Source organism: Argopecten irradians, chromosome 7 (genome assembly GCF_041381155.1).
Source record: "Argopecten irradians isolate NY chromosome 7, Ai_NY, whole genome shotgun sequence".
Taxonomy (NCBI): Eukaryota; Metazoa; Mollusca; class Bivalvia; order Pectinida; family Pectinidae; genus Argopecten; species Argopecten irradians.
Genome location: NC_091140.1, coordinates 22651797 through 22667961, shown reverse-complemented (window position 1 = coordinate 22667961; position 16165 = coordinate 22651797). Strand labels below are relative to the sequence as shown.

General features: G+C 36.9%; 2 protein-coding genes and 1 pseudogene across 3 annotated transcripts in view; all 3 read right to left on the bottom strand.

Annotated features, from left to right (window-relative positions):
- Positions 1 to 6998: 6998 nt before the first annotated feature.
- LOC138327089 (uncharacterized) lies at positions 6999 to 7958 on the bottom strand. Its single transcript, XM_069273074.1, has one exon. The coding sequence runs from the start codon at positions 7956 to 7958 to the stop codon at positions 6999 to 7001; it is 960 nt and encodes a 319-aa protein (XP_069129175.1).
- A 767-nt stretch (positions 7959 to 8725) lies between these two features.
- On the bottom strand, positions 8726 to 13739 carry LOC138327088 (uncharacterized; annotated as a pseudogene).
- Positions 13012 to 16165, bottom strand: part of LOC138327873 (transient receptor potential-gamma protein-like) — a 110302-nt gene continuing 107148 nt past the window's right edge. For both annotated transcript variants that reach the window (XM_069274313.1, XM_069274312.1), the window contains exon 12: positions 13012 to 15406. In XM_069274313.1, the coding sequence (XP_069130414.1) occupies positions 14853 to 15406 (554 nt within the window). In that variant the 3' untranslated portion in view covers positions 13012 to 14852. The remainder of the gene's footprint in view (positions 15407 to 16165) is intronic.

The following is a 16165-nucleotide window of genomic DNA, read 5'->3' as shown; positions in this document are numbered from 1 at the left end:
GAGGCTGCACAGGGAGGTGTGTTCACTTGCGCTTCGTTGATTGGTGGAGAACACTCCCTTTTCATTTCTCAGCGGAATCAAAGTACTGAAAGTTCTATATCTTTGAGAAAATTGGTAAACAAAATAACAATAGAATTTCAGCTACAAAATCGGACCAATATTAAGTTTTAATGTTAATTTGTTCATGAAAAGTATGAGAAATTATGGACGTAGGCTGATAGCCTCTATGTACACAAATTGATTATCTTTTTTCATTTTATTTGACCAACATGTTCACTTTAAGTTCACAAAATTTAAAACTTTTTTTTTCTCATTATAGGTTCTCATACCATTTAACAAAAACACTTATGTCAATTGTTCAGGATAAATTTTATTGTGAGAATTTGCATGAATTTTTCATTTTTTGTATGGATGTAGAATTTTTTCAAAGTAGGTCTTCATAAACAATTAAATATACCAGTTATGATTAATAGAGTCGACCCTAACCCCTTATTTTTGAGCTCCCATTTTTAGCCATGTTACTGTTAGAACGAGGTATTAAACTTTTGTCAATTTTGTCCAAAAAAGTTTGTTCTTTCTAAGGTGAAAAATGGCTTCCGTGTGCTTACTTTTTTTGCGTTAAATATACTGTAAAAAATAAAAGTTGGCTCAAATTACCATGTAAATTAGAAATTAAGTGAGCAGTCCTTAATTTTAAGGAATTCAGTCAAAAATTAACTTCGATGCTTCCACCACTCGCCGCCGAACAGAGCTAAATCTGATATCATGTTGAACAATAATCAGTTTTGGGGGGGGGTTTTTTTGAATCGTGTGTATACTACGTTACATTTATTTTGCCATTGCGACTCCCATTACAGTCTAATGATAATGCCTCCACCGATCTGAATTATGAGCCAATAAATGCAGGCGACTAGCTAGACTTGGTGTTGTACATATCTACATAAATGAGCGTCTTGTTTACCGACACCATGTTTAGTCGGCGCAGTAAAATTGACTTTATATCTTTCAGATGTCTTTATAATTGAAAGTAAAACTGAAAAAGCTATTGAAAAACATTGAAATTTTGTTATCTTTTATTTTTTATAGGGATTATTTTGATCTTTTAAATTTTTTTTAGGGAAATTACATTGACATTGATGTTAAATGGTTGAAGCGGAAAATCCAAATGTTCACTCGCATGTTATTTGAAACTTTAAAAAATGTAAATTTTATAATATATATGTCTAATAGGGATCATATTTTTTATTATATATGGTGTCATTTGTCAGGATGAACTTTTCAATTGCATGGCACCAAGGGCCATTCGTTGATACTTAATCTGGTTAAATGGTTGAAGCGGAGATGGAACAAATATTTGTCTGGACAATGTCAGGTTCATTTAATCAGCCTAAATGTTCAAAATGTGTTTTCTTGGACGGCTGCATCTTGGATTTCTAAATTATTTGTTTTACTTTGAACTATAAAGAGGAAGAAGTAAAATGTAAATGGATACTGTGGCAGGCCATCATTTCCAGATTAAACACTGTCGCGGACCAATAATATTTCATGCAAGTTTCAGCCAAAATGCTCTGGTAGAACTTGAAATGAAGTTCAAAATCTGTGTTTCAAGTTGCGGCTGTTGCGGCCATCTATGGGATTTCGGATCGACCCGAAAAATAACAAGGACTTATGTCGGGACTACATGTCCAGGATCATTTCATGCAAGTGTTCAGCGAAATCGCACTGGTAGGAACTTGAGAAAGTTCAAAATGTGTTCCAAAGATGGGCGCCTGTGGCGCCATCTTGGATTTCGGATCGTCCCCTGAATAATAACAACACTTTGTCAGGGTCCATGTCAGGATATTTCATGCAAGTTTCAGCCAAAATCGCAACCGGTAGAACTTGAAGAGAAGAAGTTTTAAAATGTGTTTTTCAAGATGGCGGGCTGTGGCGCCGCCATCTTGGAGTTTTCGGATCGACCCGAAAACATAACCAACATCTTTGTTCTGGGGAACCAATGTCAGGATCATTTCATGCAAAGTTTCAGCCAAAATCGCACCGGTAGTAACTTGGAGAAGAAGTTCAAAATGTGTTTTTCAAGATGGCGCCTGTGGCGGCCATCTTGGATTTTCGGATCGACCCGAAAAATAACAACACTTTGTCGGGACCATGACAGGATAATTTCAAGCAAGTTTCCAGCCCTACAATCGCACGCGTAGAACTTGAGAAGAAGTTTAAAATGTGTTTTCAAGATGCGCGGCTGTGGCAGGCCATCTTGGATTTCGGATTCGACCCGAAAAAATAACAACACTTTGTTTGTGGGACGGCTGTGGCATGGATCATTTCATGCAAGTTTCCATCTTTGGAAGAAGTTCAAAATTAAGATCGCCATGACATCTTGGTTTTCGGATCGAAAAAAACAAACAACACTTTGTCAGTTATGGTCAGGATTTCATGCAAGTTTCAGCCAAATCGCACCGGACCTTGAGAAGAAAGTTTTAAAAATGTTTTTTCAAGATGGCGGCTGTGGCGGCCATCTTGGATTAGACCCGAAAAATAACACACTTTGTCGGGGGACCCTATCAGGATCATTTCAGTTTTCAGCTCAATCCCACAGGTCAAACTTGAGAAGAAGTTCAAAATGTGAATCATGGACCGCACGGCGGACGGCGCACCAACCATTTATAGACGTTTTAGAGGTCATAGATTAAAAAAGGACCTCTAAAACGTCTCAAAATGGTCTTAGGGCCACTCTGGTGGGTCCATGATTATATAATCTGTAACAAATTCTCAGATCCTTGTGCTTCATTCCATATAGGATATAGTGCTACGAAATTTTTTCGGGATGCATTTAATTATTTTTTTTTATATATATTTAACTTGAAGTAAAATTAGCTCAAACTTTTCAATGTTGGTAATGGTGTAAAGTAAGTTACTTTTGTAACTGAAGAAATATTTTAAATTGTTTGCTCCTGTTTTTTAACTTTTTAACTTAAAATTAAATTTCGCATGGCGGTGTTGTCTTTTTCTTCCCTCACGGTAACAATATAGGCAGGGTAAAGGCATGTATAGTAAAGTAATTCTTTGATGGGTAATCCTTGATTTTTGAGTATTTTCATAGTTGTTTCAGTAATATTTCACACTGAATAGAATAACTAGTACTGTTTGCGAATGCGCTTATATATTTCCCACGACAGTAAAAAAAAGTGCACACTCATTCGGTTTAGTGAATGAATCTTTTCCTCCGCATCAAAGATGCGTCTCGCTTTGGGCGAAACCAAGTAAATAACTGGCAAATTTCTGCCTTTTGAATGTCACAATAGTTGCAGGATAAACAGAATACACGGTTAGTATCTTACAATACAAGTTTTATTTTGGTGCTTGACACGGAAAGTCGAGATGACTTGCGAATCGGCAAAGCCTCGTCATCTCAGCTTTCCTAAGTCTTGCACCAAAATAAACTGTTGTGTACCGGCCTGGCAGAGACAACCATGAGTCTGTTTCGTTTTCAATGCATAACTGATTTTTATTACCTTCACATAGGAGAGTTACAATTTAGGCGTGACTAGTATTCAGACCGGAAAGGACTATAAATCCGGAATACAATAATTACAAATACACAACACTCCTCCCCTCTAAATTGTGAAATACTGAACGTATGACAATTATTACATAGTCCTCAATTCCTAATATTCATGATCATTAAAATTTTCAATGTCAGAAATTTGAAACTGTCTTTGGCTTATTTTGTTTTCTTGACTAGAACATGTATATAACCGATTGTTCAACACAAAAGATGAGAATAACAAATTAAACCCTTAACAAAATGATAAACTCATTGATCATATAATGAAAATGAACCTATGTGGTTCAGTGGTACACACAGGGATTATTATGCCCTGAACACAGTGTGTCCACATAGAATTAACTATTTACAAAGTCTTTGTACTTGACTGGTGGGCACATCCGAGTAGACCGGCTGGGGTATCGCGAACCCAAGTTCGAATCTGTCATAGTAGGTTTAGACCTTGGTAATGGCTTCAAAGGTGGTGTAATTACTGCATCGCGAATTTCCATGGATCCGTCAGAATTATTTGGAGGAACCACTTCCGGTTCGGACGATTTCTGAACACTGGATGGTATGGTAGGTGCTGGTAAACTAACATTCAGCGGAATGTGAGCATGAGCGTTCCTCATTTGATCCACATGTCGCCTCCAGTACACTCCTGGTGAGACTTCCACACGGTACGACACAGGACCTGTCTGTTCATGGATTTTACCAGAAACCCACTTATCCTCGCTTCCCCGACGATAGTCACGAGTCGTGACATTTTGACCTGGCTCAAAGGTCCTCAGAGTTGAATTTCGTTTGAAAGTCATTTGACTCTGTTGACTTTCCACACGACTCCTAACGTTTGGAATTAGGGAATCTAATCTTGATGGTAGTTTTCGTCCTACAAATAGCTTTGCAGGAGGTTCATTCGTTGTTGCTTGAGAATGGCAGCGCGTTCCTATATGCTAACAGGAAATTGGCCATTGTTTCTTTGTTATTTGACCCCTGAACCACTATCCTTCCTACTAGCCTTCATTGCTGCCTTAAAGGATTGAACAAACCTTTCTGCCAGTCCGTTGGTGCTTGGATGATATGGGGCAGAAGTTATATGTTTGATGCCATTTGACTTGACAAAATTCTTGAAACTTTCCGATACAAATTGTGGTCCATTGTCGCTCACAATTTCGGTAGGTATACCATTTCTAGCAAATATGGTACGGAGAACGTCGATGGTTTTCTCTGATGTGGTGGTCCTCATAGGTACCACTTCCGGCCACTTTGAGTACGCATCAACCACTATCAAGAACATTGTGTCCAGAAAAGGACCAGCAAAGTCTAGGTGAATTCGTTTCCATGGTTTTGTGGGCCACTCCCATGGGTGGAGTGGAGCCGCAGGTGGTGCCACTTTAACGCTCTGACACCCTGCACAAGCCTTACACAATTGTTCTATGTCATAGTCTATGTTAGGCCACCAAATATAACTACGGGCCATCGCTTTCATTTTCACGACCCCAATGTGACCTCTGTGTAGCTCCTCAAGGACTCTGGCTTGTAGTTTTGGGGGAACTATTACTCTAGTTCCCCACATCAGACATCCCTGATGTTCAATGAGCTCTGTTTTCCTAACAAAATATGCCTTCAGATTTGAATCTGATATTTCTTCATCCCAGCCATTCATAATGTGCTGTAATACTGTAGCCATAAGGGGATCATGAGTTGTCTCCCTTCGAATCTGTGCCTGTGTTACTGGTAGTTTCTCAAGCTGATTCACATGTAAAGCATTGATAGCTTCATCGTCATCACACTCTGTTACTACTGTGTTCACTACTTTCATAGGCAACCTTGATAGACTGTCCGCATTACCATGAGCTGTTGTAGACTTATATTCTATTCTGTAAGTCAGCCCAGATAGGAATAATGCATATCTCTGCATCCTTGCTGCTGTCGTCGATGGAATGCCCTTCTCTGGATGGAAAATTGACACTAGCGGCTTATGATCTGTGATCATGGTGAACTCGCGTCCGAAAACATAGTTATAAAAGTGTTTGACTCCCCACACTAATGCCAGTGCCTCCTTATCAATCTGAGAATAATTCCTCTCAGCTGCATTTAGAGTTCTTGAGGCATACGCAATGGGACGCTCCGTTCCATTTTCCATTTCGTGTGATAGGACAGCTCCCAGACCTACTGGTGATGCATCACATGCTAATCTTATTGGTTTGGCATGATCATAATGTGTCAACACCTCTTGTGATGTGACTAGCTGTTTGACCTCATCAAATGCTCTTGCGCATTCTCCATTCCACTCCCACTTCCGGTTTTTCTCTAGAAGTCGATGTAGGGGATGGAGCACGGTCGAGAGGTTTGGCAGAAACCTCGCGTAGTAATTTACTAAGCCTAGGAATGCCCGTAATTGTGTGACGTCTGTAGGCGTAGGGGCCTGTAGTACGGCCTCAACCTTGCTGTCAGCTTTGTGTAGACCCTCTGCATCTATTTCATGTCCACAGAACGACACTTTTGTTTTGAAAAATTCACATTTGTCCTTTCGCAATCTCAAATTATACTGGTCTAAGCGTTCCAAGACTGCCTTTAAATTCTTGAGATGCTCTTCATCGGTCTTTCCCGTGATCAACATATCGTCAATAATGCATTGAACTCCCTCTAATCCTTGGAGAACTGTATCCATGGCTCTCTGCCAAATTGCTGGGGCTGAGGCTACCCCGTAAACGAGTCGATTGAATCGATATAGACCCTTCTCAGTGTTTATGGTGAGCAAGTCTCTGGAGTCTTCCTCCACCTCCATTTGAAGGTATGCATGTTGTAGATCAAGTTTTGAAAATCTTTGACCACCAGCTAGCGAAGCAAAAATGTCAGCAGTACGGGGAAGGGGTATTGATCAACCTCTAATACTGGATTTAGTGTCACCTTGAAGTCACCACATAGCCGTACTGAACCATCACGTTTGATGACAGGGACAATTGGTGTGTTCCCCACTCGCTATAGTTGACCTTAGACAGGACCCCGACATTTACCAGTCGATCTAATTCCTCGTCAACCTTTGGCTTAATGGCATAGGGCACAGGCCTAGCTTTGCAGAATTTCGGATGAGAACCTGGTTTGATGTTAAGTCTGGCCTTAATGTCTTTCAATGTTCCCCAGTCGTCCTGGAATACTGAGGAATGGGCACACATAATCTCCTCAATTTTCTGTTGTACATGCACCCCAGACTTTGAATCTTTCTTTACAGCACAAATACTGTGGATGTTCGGCCAGTCTAGCGTGATGTACCGCAGCCATTCGCGTCCAAATAGAGGTCTTCCTCCATCTGCGACAACATACAGGTCCAACATTTTGGTCTGTCCATTGTAGTCGACCTTGACCTTTGCTACTCCCAGTGTGTTAAGCTGTTCACCGGAGTATGTTTTCAACCGTATGTCTGTATTTGACAAGTGTTTCATCTTACCATTTAGGTTTTTCTTGTACACATCCTCTGTAATAACTGAAACACACTGGAACCTGTATCTAATTCCATCTTAAGTTCTTGTCCATTTATTTTCGGCATGACCCAAATCGAATCTTGACCAGCAGCTTTTGTAGAGTTTACATTCACCAACTCAATGTGAGCAATATAGTCATCATACTCATCCTCACCTTCATGTTCAGTTTCTAATGAGTGTGTCTTCTGCACTTTACTTCTACAAGCTTTCTTAATGTGTCCACGTTTACCACACTTGTAACATGTTTCATTTCTAAGTTTACAGTCTTTCTGATCATGATTTCCTGTACATCGATAACATGATTTCCTGTTGTTTGAGTAACTGTTTGTGTTAGTCTTGAACGTGTTTTTCCTGGTCTTTGGTCTGTCTGTACCTTTGTAAATCTTGTTCACGTTACCTGTGTTTCCTCGAAGCTCTATAGCATCCTTTGCAGCAGTCTCCATGGCAACCGAAAGTTCCACAGCTCTGTCATATGTGAGATCTGCCTCTGATAAAAGCTTTCTTTGTATGTTTTCATTTTTCAAACCACATACTAGTCTGTCACGTAACGCATCGGCCAGCGTGGCTCCAAATTCACAGTATTCAGACAACTTTCTGATTTCTGCTATGTACTCTCGTATTGTTTCTCCCTCGCGCTGCTCCCTTTTGTGGAATCTAAATCTTTCCGCGATTACCAGGGGCTTTGGATTGTAATGTTCTTTTAACAAGGCCACTAACCTGTCGAATGTTTCCTCCGAGGGCTTTTTCGGTGCGGTGAGTCCTCGCAATAATGCATATGTGCTTCCGCCCACGAGGCTCAGAAGGGCGGGAACTTTTTTCTCGGCCTTCACTTCATTACATATGAAGTATTGTCCTAGTCTCTCGCTGTACGCATCCCAGCTTTCCAGACCTTCGTTGAATGGATCGATACGTCCGATTCTCCCCGACATTGTAACATCGAATTTCTCCAAATGTCCTCGTCGCCAATTTGTTGTGTACCGGCCTGGCAGAGACAACCATGAGTCTGTTTCGTTTTCAATGCATAACTGATTTTTATTACCTTCACATAGGAGAGTTACAATTTAGGCGTGACTAGTATTCAGACCGGAAAGGACTATAAATCCGGAATACAATAATTACAAATACACAACATAAACCTTGTATTGTAAGATACTAACCATGTATTCTCTAGCTAGCGCTTCATGTTGAATTTGCCTCTGTTCAGTTGGCATTCATTTAAGGTATGAATGCCAACTGATTAGTGAAAGACATTCAATGCTTATATTTTCATTTGGTTACAATTTTATAATGAAATCCCAAGGGATTTTGCATATTTAATGAAATAATCATTCGTCATGGATGGAACAGCCATTTGAACAGCAGCTTTTCCGGGATGACATCTGGCACGACAATTTTGACATCACAATGATAATGACGTCATAATAAGTGCTTGAAGTTCATTGTCTATATGACTGCCAACTGCACTTGGTAAGTCTACATAGGTAGTGGGACTGTAGTGAAAATGTAAATATGCAAACATATCATTGGAAAGACTATTTTCTGCCAAAATTGTTTGTAATCATACAAATGCACAGGCATATTATTGTCAAGAATGGGTACTTGATGACATCTGTCGCCAGGCAGCAGAACCTTACATGGATAGAATAGAACTTTTAAAAAAGGTTAATAGGCTATAACCAAAACAACAAACTACAGGTAAAATTCAACCATGAGTTTATTACATGAAATGATGAGGAATCCATGTACAACAATCTTAATTATCTGTAGACACATCAATCTCTACAAACTGTATATACCAGGATTTTACAAACTGTAGTTACAGTAAAATTATCTGTACAAACGGTTGATGTAGTCACTTGTACAAACAATGGACAGACCAATATGACAAAGACCATTTTTTACAAACTGTGTATACAGTGATGTGTACAAACTGTGTATAGAGTGATCAGTACAAACTGTGTATACAGTGATCGTACAAACTGTGTATACAGTGATCTGTACAAACTGTGTATACAGTGACCTGTACAAACTGTGTAATCTGATGTGTACAAACTGTGTATACAGTAATCTGTACAAACTGTGTATCAGTGATAGTACAAACTGTGTATACAGTGATATACAGTGTATACAGTAATCTGTACAAACTGTGTATACAGTGATAAGTACAAACTGTGTATACAGTGATCTGTACAAACTGTGTAATCAGTGATGTGTACAAACTGTGTATACAGTAATCTGTACAAACTGTGTATACAGTGATCAGTACAAACTGTGTATACAATGATCTGTACAAACTGTGTATACAGTGATGTGTACAAACTGTGTATACAGTAATCTGTACAAACTGTGTATACAGTGATCTGTACAAACTGTGTTAGACTGGCCACCAGACCCTAAGTTGCTGATAAGACTTTCTCAGCAGAGTTCTTTACTAGATTATCTCTCCCTAGTTTAAAACTTTAGAATCAGGCATGTAGTAGAGACAAAAATAATCAAGCCATTTTTAGTGATTTGTTTAATATTCTAGAGACTGGTAGCCAGTCTAAAACTGTGTATACAGTGATCTGTACAAACTGTGTATACAGTGACCTGTACAAACAGTGTATACAGTAATCTGTAAAAACTGTGTATACAGTGATCTGTACAAACTGTGTATACAGTGATCTGTACAAACTGTGTATACAGTGATCTGTACAAACTGTGTACAGTGATCTGTAAAAACTGTGTATACAGTGATCTGTACAAACTGTGTTTGTATTGTATTATTTTGTGTTTGTATCATTGCATAATTGCAATAATATGAACATTTGAATATTACTTTACTGCACCGAATAATGATAATCAAAAAGAAATTTCAACATGATTAAATTTGAGTTTTTTTAAAAGATCTGTTTAACAAAACATGTCAATAAAACCAAAAGTACCTGATAATTTCCATTTCAAAAGACGCCATAGTCAGTAAACAATTTAGATGACTAACTGTCAACCCCTCATGACAAAATCCTTCCTTAGTCCTAATCTATACCCAGAACTGTCACTTATGATACCTTTTGCCAATGATGAATCTCCAGGTCAATACTTCTTAAAACAAACTGAAGTCAAAAACTGACTTATTATATATATTCAACCCAATAGGGCCCAGGGTGTAAAAAAATATGATGGGGCGCTTAATAGGACCAAATTTGGACTAACATTTCACAAAATTATTTAAGTCTGTTGTAAGTCAATTCAATTTACAAAAGAAACCAAAATAGAGAAATCTTCATGATTCTTATTGATTCAGTCTCAGTTTATGTTAATGTAAGTTTGTTTGTTTTGAGTTTGGAGTTTTACGACCCATCGACAACTAAGGTCATTTAGGGTCAATTTTTAATGCAAGTAAAAATTGAGGCTTCATACAGGGGGTAGGGGCACTTAAAGGAATAGGGTGCTTATTGGGTGGAATATGGTAAGTCAGTTTTTTTCCATATACATATGTGTGTTACATAAACATAAATCTGCACTTTTGTTTTACAAAATTGGAGCCAGGTCAACTAGGCAAATGGACCAACAAGTTAGGCATCATATATTGGCTGTCCATTGCATGGCAGTCACCATTGGTGATTTATAGTGAAATTAAACAAAAGTAACAAAATTGACAGGAAAATCACATGAGTCAAATGTTGGTCACATGACAGTAATATTTAGTCACATGATAGTCGATTGCTTTATATATTCATTATATGACCTTCAAATTTTGGTTTGATATTTACAATGCGGTCACATGACAATAAAACAAAGATCACATGATTGTATTACATCAATTAATCAATTAATAAGTTTTCATCACATATGAAGAACACAACAATGTAAACATATTTATCTAACAGATAAAATGGTGAACAATTCCTATAAAACAGTTCATTTGGCATAACATCATGAAGTTGATTAACAAAGGCTGAGTTGCACGGCCTACATTGAATAACGATAAACTGTATTCACTTACCATGTTTTCAATGGTGAAAAAGTCACAGAAAAATACATTCACATAATACAGGCTAATTCATGATTATCAATTAAACACTGAACAATTACATTAGACTGTTGAAATAGTGAAGATGAAATCAGGAACAAACGTTTGTTAAGAAATCTTTCAATGTTAAAGTTGTTGGATGGATGGACAGATATAATCTTTGATCATTATGACACCAATATAGTACAATGTAAATGATCTGCAACATGTTAAAGTCATAACATAATCAAAGTAATAATGTGATCTATATACAAAATGAAAGTAAATATCAAATTTCAATTTTATTGAAATAAAATTTTGTAGAAAATAAAAAGCAACATTGTACTGTCATATTTGTAATCCTCCTAGCAAAATGAACAATGTACACAATGACTGTAGAACTATGATTTATTATAAAGGGGTTAGGATTGAGCATGGTGAACAATATTATGCTGATTTGTATCAGACTTGAACAATGAAAATAAAACATGTCTGATGAATCAAGGACCAGCACCTGTCCTGTTACATACATTTAAATATGTACACTTAATAAATACAAACAATTACATAATATATAGGCAGGCGGTTATTTTCGAGGGTAAAAAATCTCAATTTCGATTGAAGCTGAAAAACTTCAGATTGGAAAAGTTCACAAACTAGTATGATATATCCTTTAGTACTGTAAACATAGTGACTTTGGTGAAATCAAATTTTAGCACGAAATTGATAAATATATAGCACATTTACAATAATTGCTCTATCAATCACATGTTGAAAATGTAATTAGCACAACCATGTTTTATATTCTAGCAAAAAGTTTCCAATCTGAAATGCGGTAAAATATGATAAGCACTAAAATCTGTATGTTTGCAGTATTTTGTTGCATGGTCAATTCTTCTCAAACATAACAATGTCCCGAGAACAAAAATATCCATGTGAACTAAGATTAAAAAAGCTCAGTTTCCCTTTGCCTGAGCATTTTTTTTGGCCAAATTTGGTTACAATCCATGCTGAACTCTATGACTTAAAGTAACAATTTAAAGGAAAATTTAACAGACGACAGACGCTGTGCCATGGCATAAGCTCACTGGCGCTTTGGAGCAGGTGAGCTAATGTTACCAAAAGAGTACTTTGTGATTTGATTTCCTATATAAACAGACATGTTAACTAACTTTGATTTGGTTTTTTTTTCAAAGAAGGATATAGCAAAAATATTACTACTGCAGAATGTAATTTACTCTGATTTCTACAATTTATATCCATAGCCTTTGGAATTAAACTTGCTCATTTACAAACGTTCATGTAATAGTGAATTTATTTTGTTTACAATTTGTCTTTCAGAATGGAATCAAGATTCTGAGAAATTGATGAAAACTTATCACAGCAAATAAAAATTAGGAACTATACACCCAATAATTCTTTTCAATAGACCATTAATATTCTCCTTGACTTCAAAAAATCCAAAGATCTATAGAGAGCTTTGAGGCATGTGATATTATAAGACTATTTCATATGTATACTCGTACATGGAAGATAGAGGTATTCAACCTGAGGGGTCATAAAATGTGTTAAAACCCGAGGTTTGCTGGGGGTTTACCACATTTTGTGACCCAGAGGGTGGAATATCTCCTATCCTCCATATATACATAATGAAAGTGTCTTTTTCTCTGATATCATTACCAAATTTTTGTTAAATTACCGTCCAGTCCTTCATTTTACTTCATTTTTTTCAGATTTTTAATTACATTATTTTATGCTAAAACAATAGGATATTCTTATAGAGCATACCTGATTTTGGCAAACAGAAAGTTTGCAGACAAAATAAGATCATCATGCTGTATTTTATCTTGGTGAATGTATAATTCTGTGAAAAATAATTCGTGATCTGACTGACTTTTTTCCTGTACCCAATCACATTGTAGATGTATGCATACACCCGCGAAATATATAGTGCCAATTACCCAAAACAAATAACTATCAATAAGAAAAGATGGATTTTGTGTATAACATTTATTTCAGTTCTAACTACAACATTGTTGACATTTTGAAGAAATGTAGCGGTAAATTTTACTGCTTTGTCAAAGCACTGCGTCTTACGTGATATCATGACTTTCGTCGGAATTCCATTCATATATTGGCAGTCAAGGCTACTCTGAGTCGCTCTAGATCACCATGATCAGACGATGTTTTGGTTTTGGAGCTTGTTTTGTTATATCAACATTTTTTAACAGATTTTCATATGGGGTCCAACGAACAAGATTTTGATACAAATGTCTGACCTTTGTTGTGATACAGGATTGTGTGTATTTAAATATGATTCTTGCTTAGAATTGAAGCGGAGGACTGTTCTCGCTCAGATGGTATGCTACCGTACATGAACTGTATGTGGTTTTCATGTTCGACATGATAGTCAGTCACTATTGGACTAACCGTAGGGTTTACAGGTATTACGTTCACAACAGGCACAGGGGCACGCAACATATTCATTAATAATTATGCCTAGTAGATATACATGTACATCATATTCTAAAAGGATACAATGCATGGTAATGACACATGATCAAAATATAATATACATTAACAGCATTTATGTGCCCCCTGTGCAACAGGTAGGCCTAGATGGCATATTTCAACAGTTGTCTCCATGTAACACAAATTAATCCGCGCGCGTGAAATGCCATGTAAGATAGATTTATCTTACATCCTTGCTATCTTCCATGGGCAAACTCTTTATGACATAGTGTGATATGAGAGAAACAAGTCTTTGTATATTATCTACCTATGTATCAAATGTGACATCATTATTTTGTGTACAAACATCTGAAAACATGACGAAGAGCTTGCAAACACAGGATGTCATTATACCTTCCTGCAAGGGCAGATAACTCTGTAATATGCAAATTCAGAACATTTTTATAGGACTGAGGTACCCCTAAGCATTATATTTCCAATAAGGCCCATGGAATAAAATAAATTGAATTGAATTGATAGACAATACATTGCCTAGGGTTTCCTTATCATTGAGATGGTTTATATAAGTGGACCCAAAATGACCAAAGACTTTGATTTACAAACAAAGCTTGTTCCTGTTTTTGTTAATTTGTGTACCAGTAATCAGATAACAGTGGTTTCACATCTGATCAATCACCAATCAAAATCTGTTGTCTCAATATTAGTACTGACCAAATCAACTATTTCCCGCTGCTTCAGGAAACGCAGTTCCCCTGGTCAGTATATCAACACTGACACAACCTGAAAATAATTTTGACTGTTGATCGATCAGAAATAAAAAATACCGTTACCATAAACTATTACTTATTATATATAATAAAATTTATCCTGCACTTGCTAGGGAAAAGACAATTGTCTTTTACATGGCTCACACATGCTAGAAAATGACATGATGATCAATAGATGCAATGTCCATTATCGATGCAATAAATTTTGACACAATTATAACACCCTGTATAATGATGGCGCTATGAAAATGTTTCAAATATAATGCAACATGAATCTGCAAGGTGGACAAGGATACCTGCAGCTAAAATTTTCTGGCTGGTTTAGATATACCTGTCCAAATGACAAACCCATGTAAACTTTTATTAGACCAAACATCAAACTGCATGATTGGCAAAAAGAATGATGGTGGATGCTGCAACATATTATATTAAATTACAGGCGCCTCCTGCCTCCTGGCTGATAAAAACTCTTGATTCATTGAGTATACTTGTGGAACACAACAGTCTCTGAATGATTGTTTATAGAAAAACATTAAGGACTTGTAATGATCAATAAAATATTTAAAATTAACAACATATTATTGTAGCCATAATCATAAGAACGTGACGCGCTTCCCGGACCTGTCCGTATGACCTTCCCCAGGACTATAGTTAGATAACATGGCAAAGTCAGGATCGAGATATGGCCCTGAACTGCGCTCATGTTTAGATGGACGCTGAGCCTCCATCTCTAACCTCTCGCTCAACTTGGGGCTATAGTTACTGTGTTCTGAGTTGAGGTCGATTGATTCTCCGAGTCCTTCGTCAGTACGCAGAGCCTGTAAATGTAGTGAAGCCTTCTGCTTACGTTGTAAAACAGACCCACTCTGCCCCGATGCCTCAGGGGAAAAGTCAATGAGGTTTGAGGTACTGGGGGAGGGGGAAATTGACCCCACCCCTAGGAGTCTCTCCCCTGGGGAACTATTTGTGTCCCCAACACTTTCCTCCACTATAGTGTCCGGAATCGTACTTCCATTTCCAAAAGTGGGTGTCGTAGGCTTAGATCCGAGGTCAAGACAACCATTACTGGGAAAACCGCTGGACATGCCCTTCCCAAACGATCTGTTCAACATCTGGCTACGTTTACGAGAACTCAGTCGTCGCCGATCTGTGGATTAACAGAATTGGATTATGATCATATTGAACCTATTTCTATAAAAGAATTTCTTTGAAAAACAAATTATCAATTGAGATATAATATGAAGATATTGAAATGTTTTTTTAATTAAATGGTAACAATATTGGTGAATGGTAACCCTTAACATCATGTTCAATACATAATAGTTAAAATGTAATATATCACAACATTTCATGATAAAGGTAATATCAATATATTGATGAGAGAACAGAATTGTGTTTGTTCATTTTACATATCAATTAAAACCATGTTAATTAGAAATATTTAAGATGATATCCCTTACAAGGCAATGTAACAGACTGAAATTTAACGGCATTCACAACGTATCAAACATGTGGTGTTGAAGCAGGTGGATCCTAAGCAAAAAGCGTAATACTGGGTGCATACACAGGTGATAATGTTAATTAAGATCAACATTACAGGTATGAGGTACAACAAGTATCATACATACAATAATAGATACAGATAGTGTTCATGCTGTTGATGTGTATCTGATATACAATTACTCTATATATATATATATATATATATAATAATAGTTGTTTTATTTTGCCAGAATTTTTTTTTTTTTTTTTTGCAATTTTGTCTTTTATACTCATTTTTGAAAATAAATGTTCATCCATTGTTTAGTTTTAAAGGTAATTAGCCATACATTGGTAGCAAATTATCATTTTTCTTAATCTTTCCATTGGTATTCACCATTATTAAAATTTGCCGAAATTCACTTGA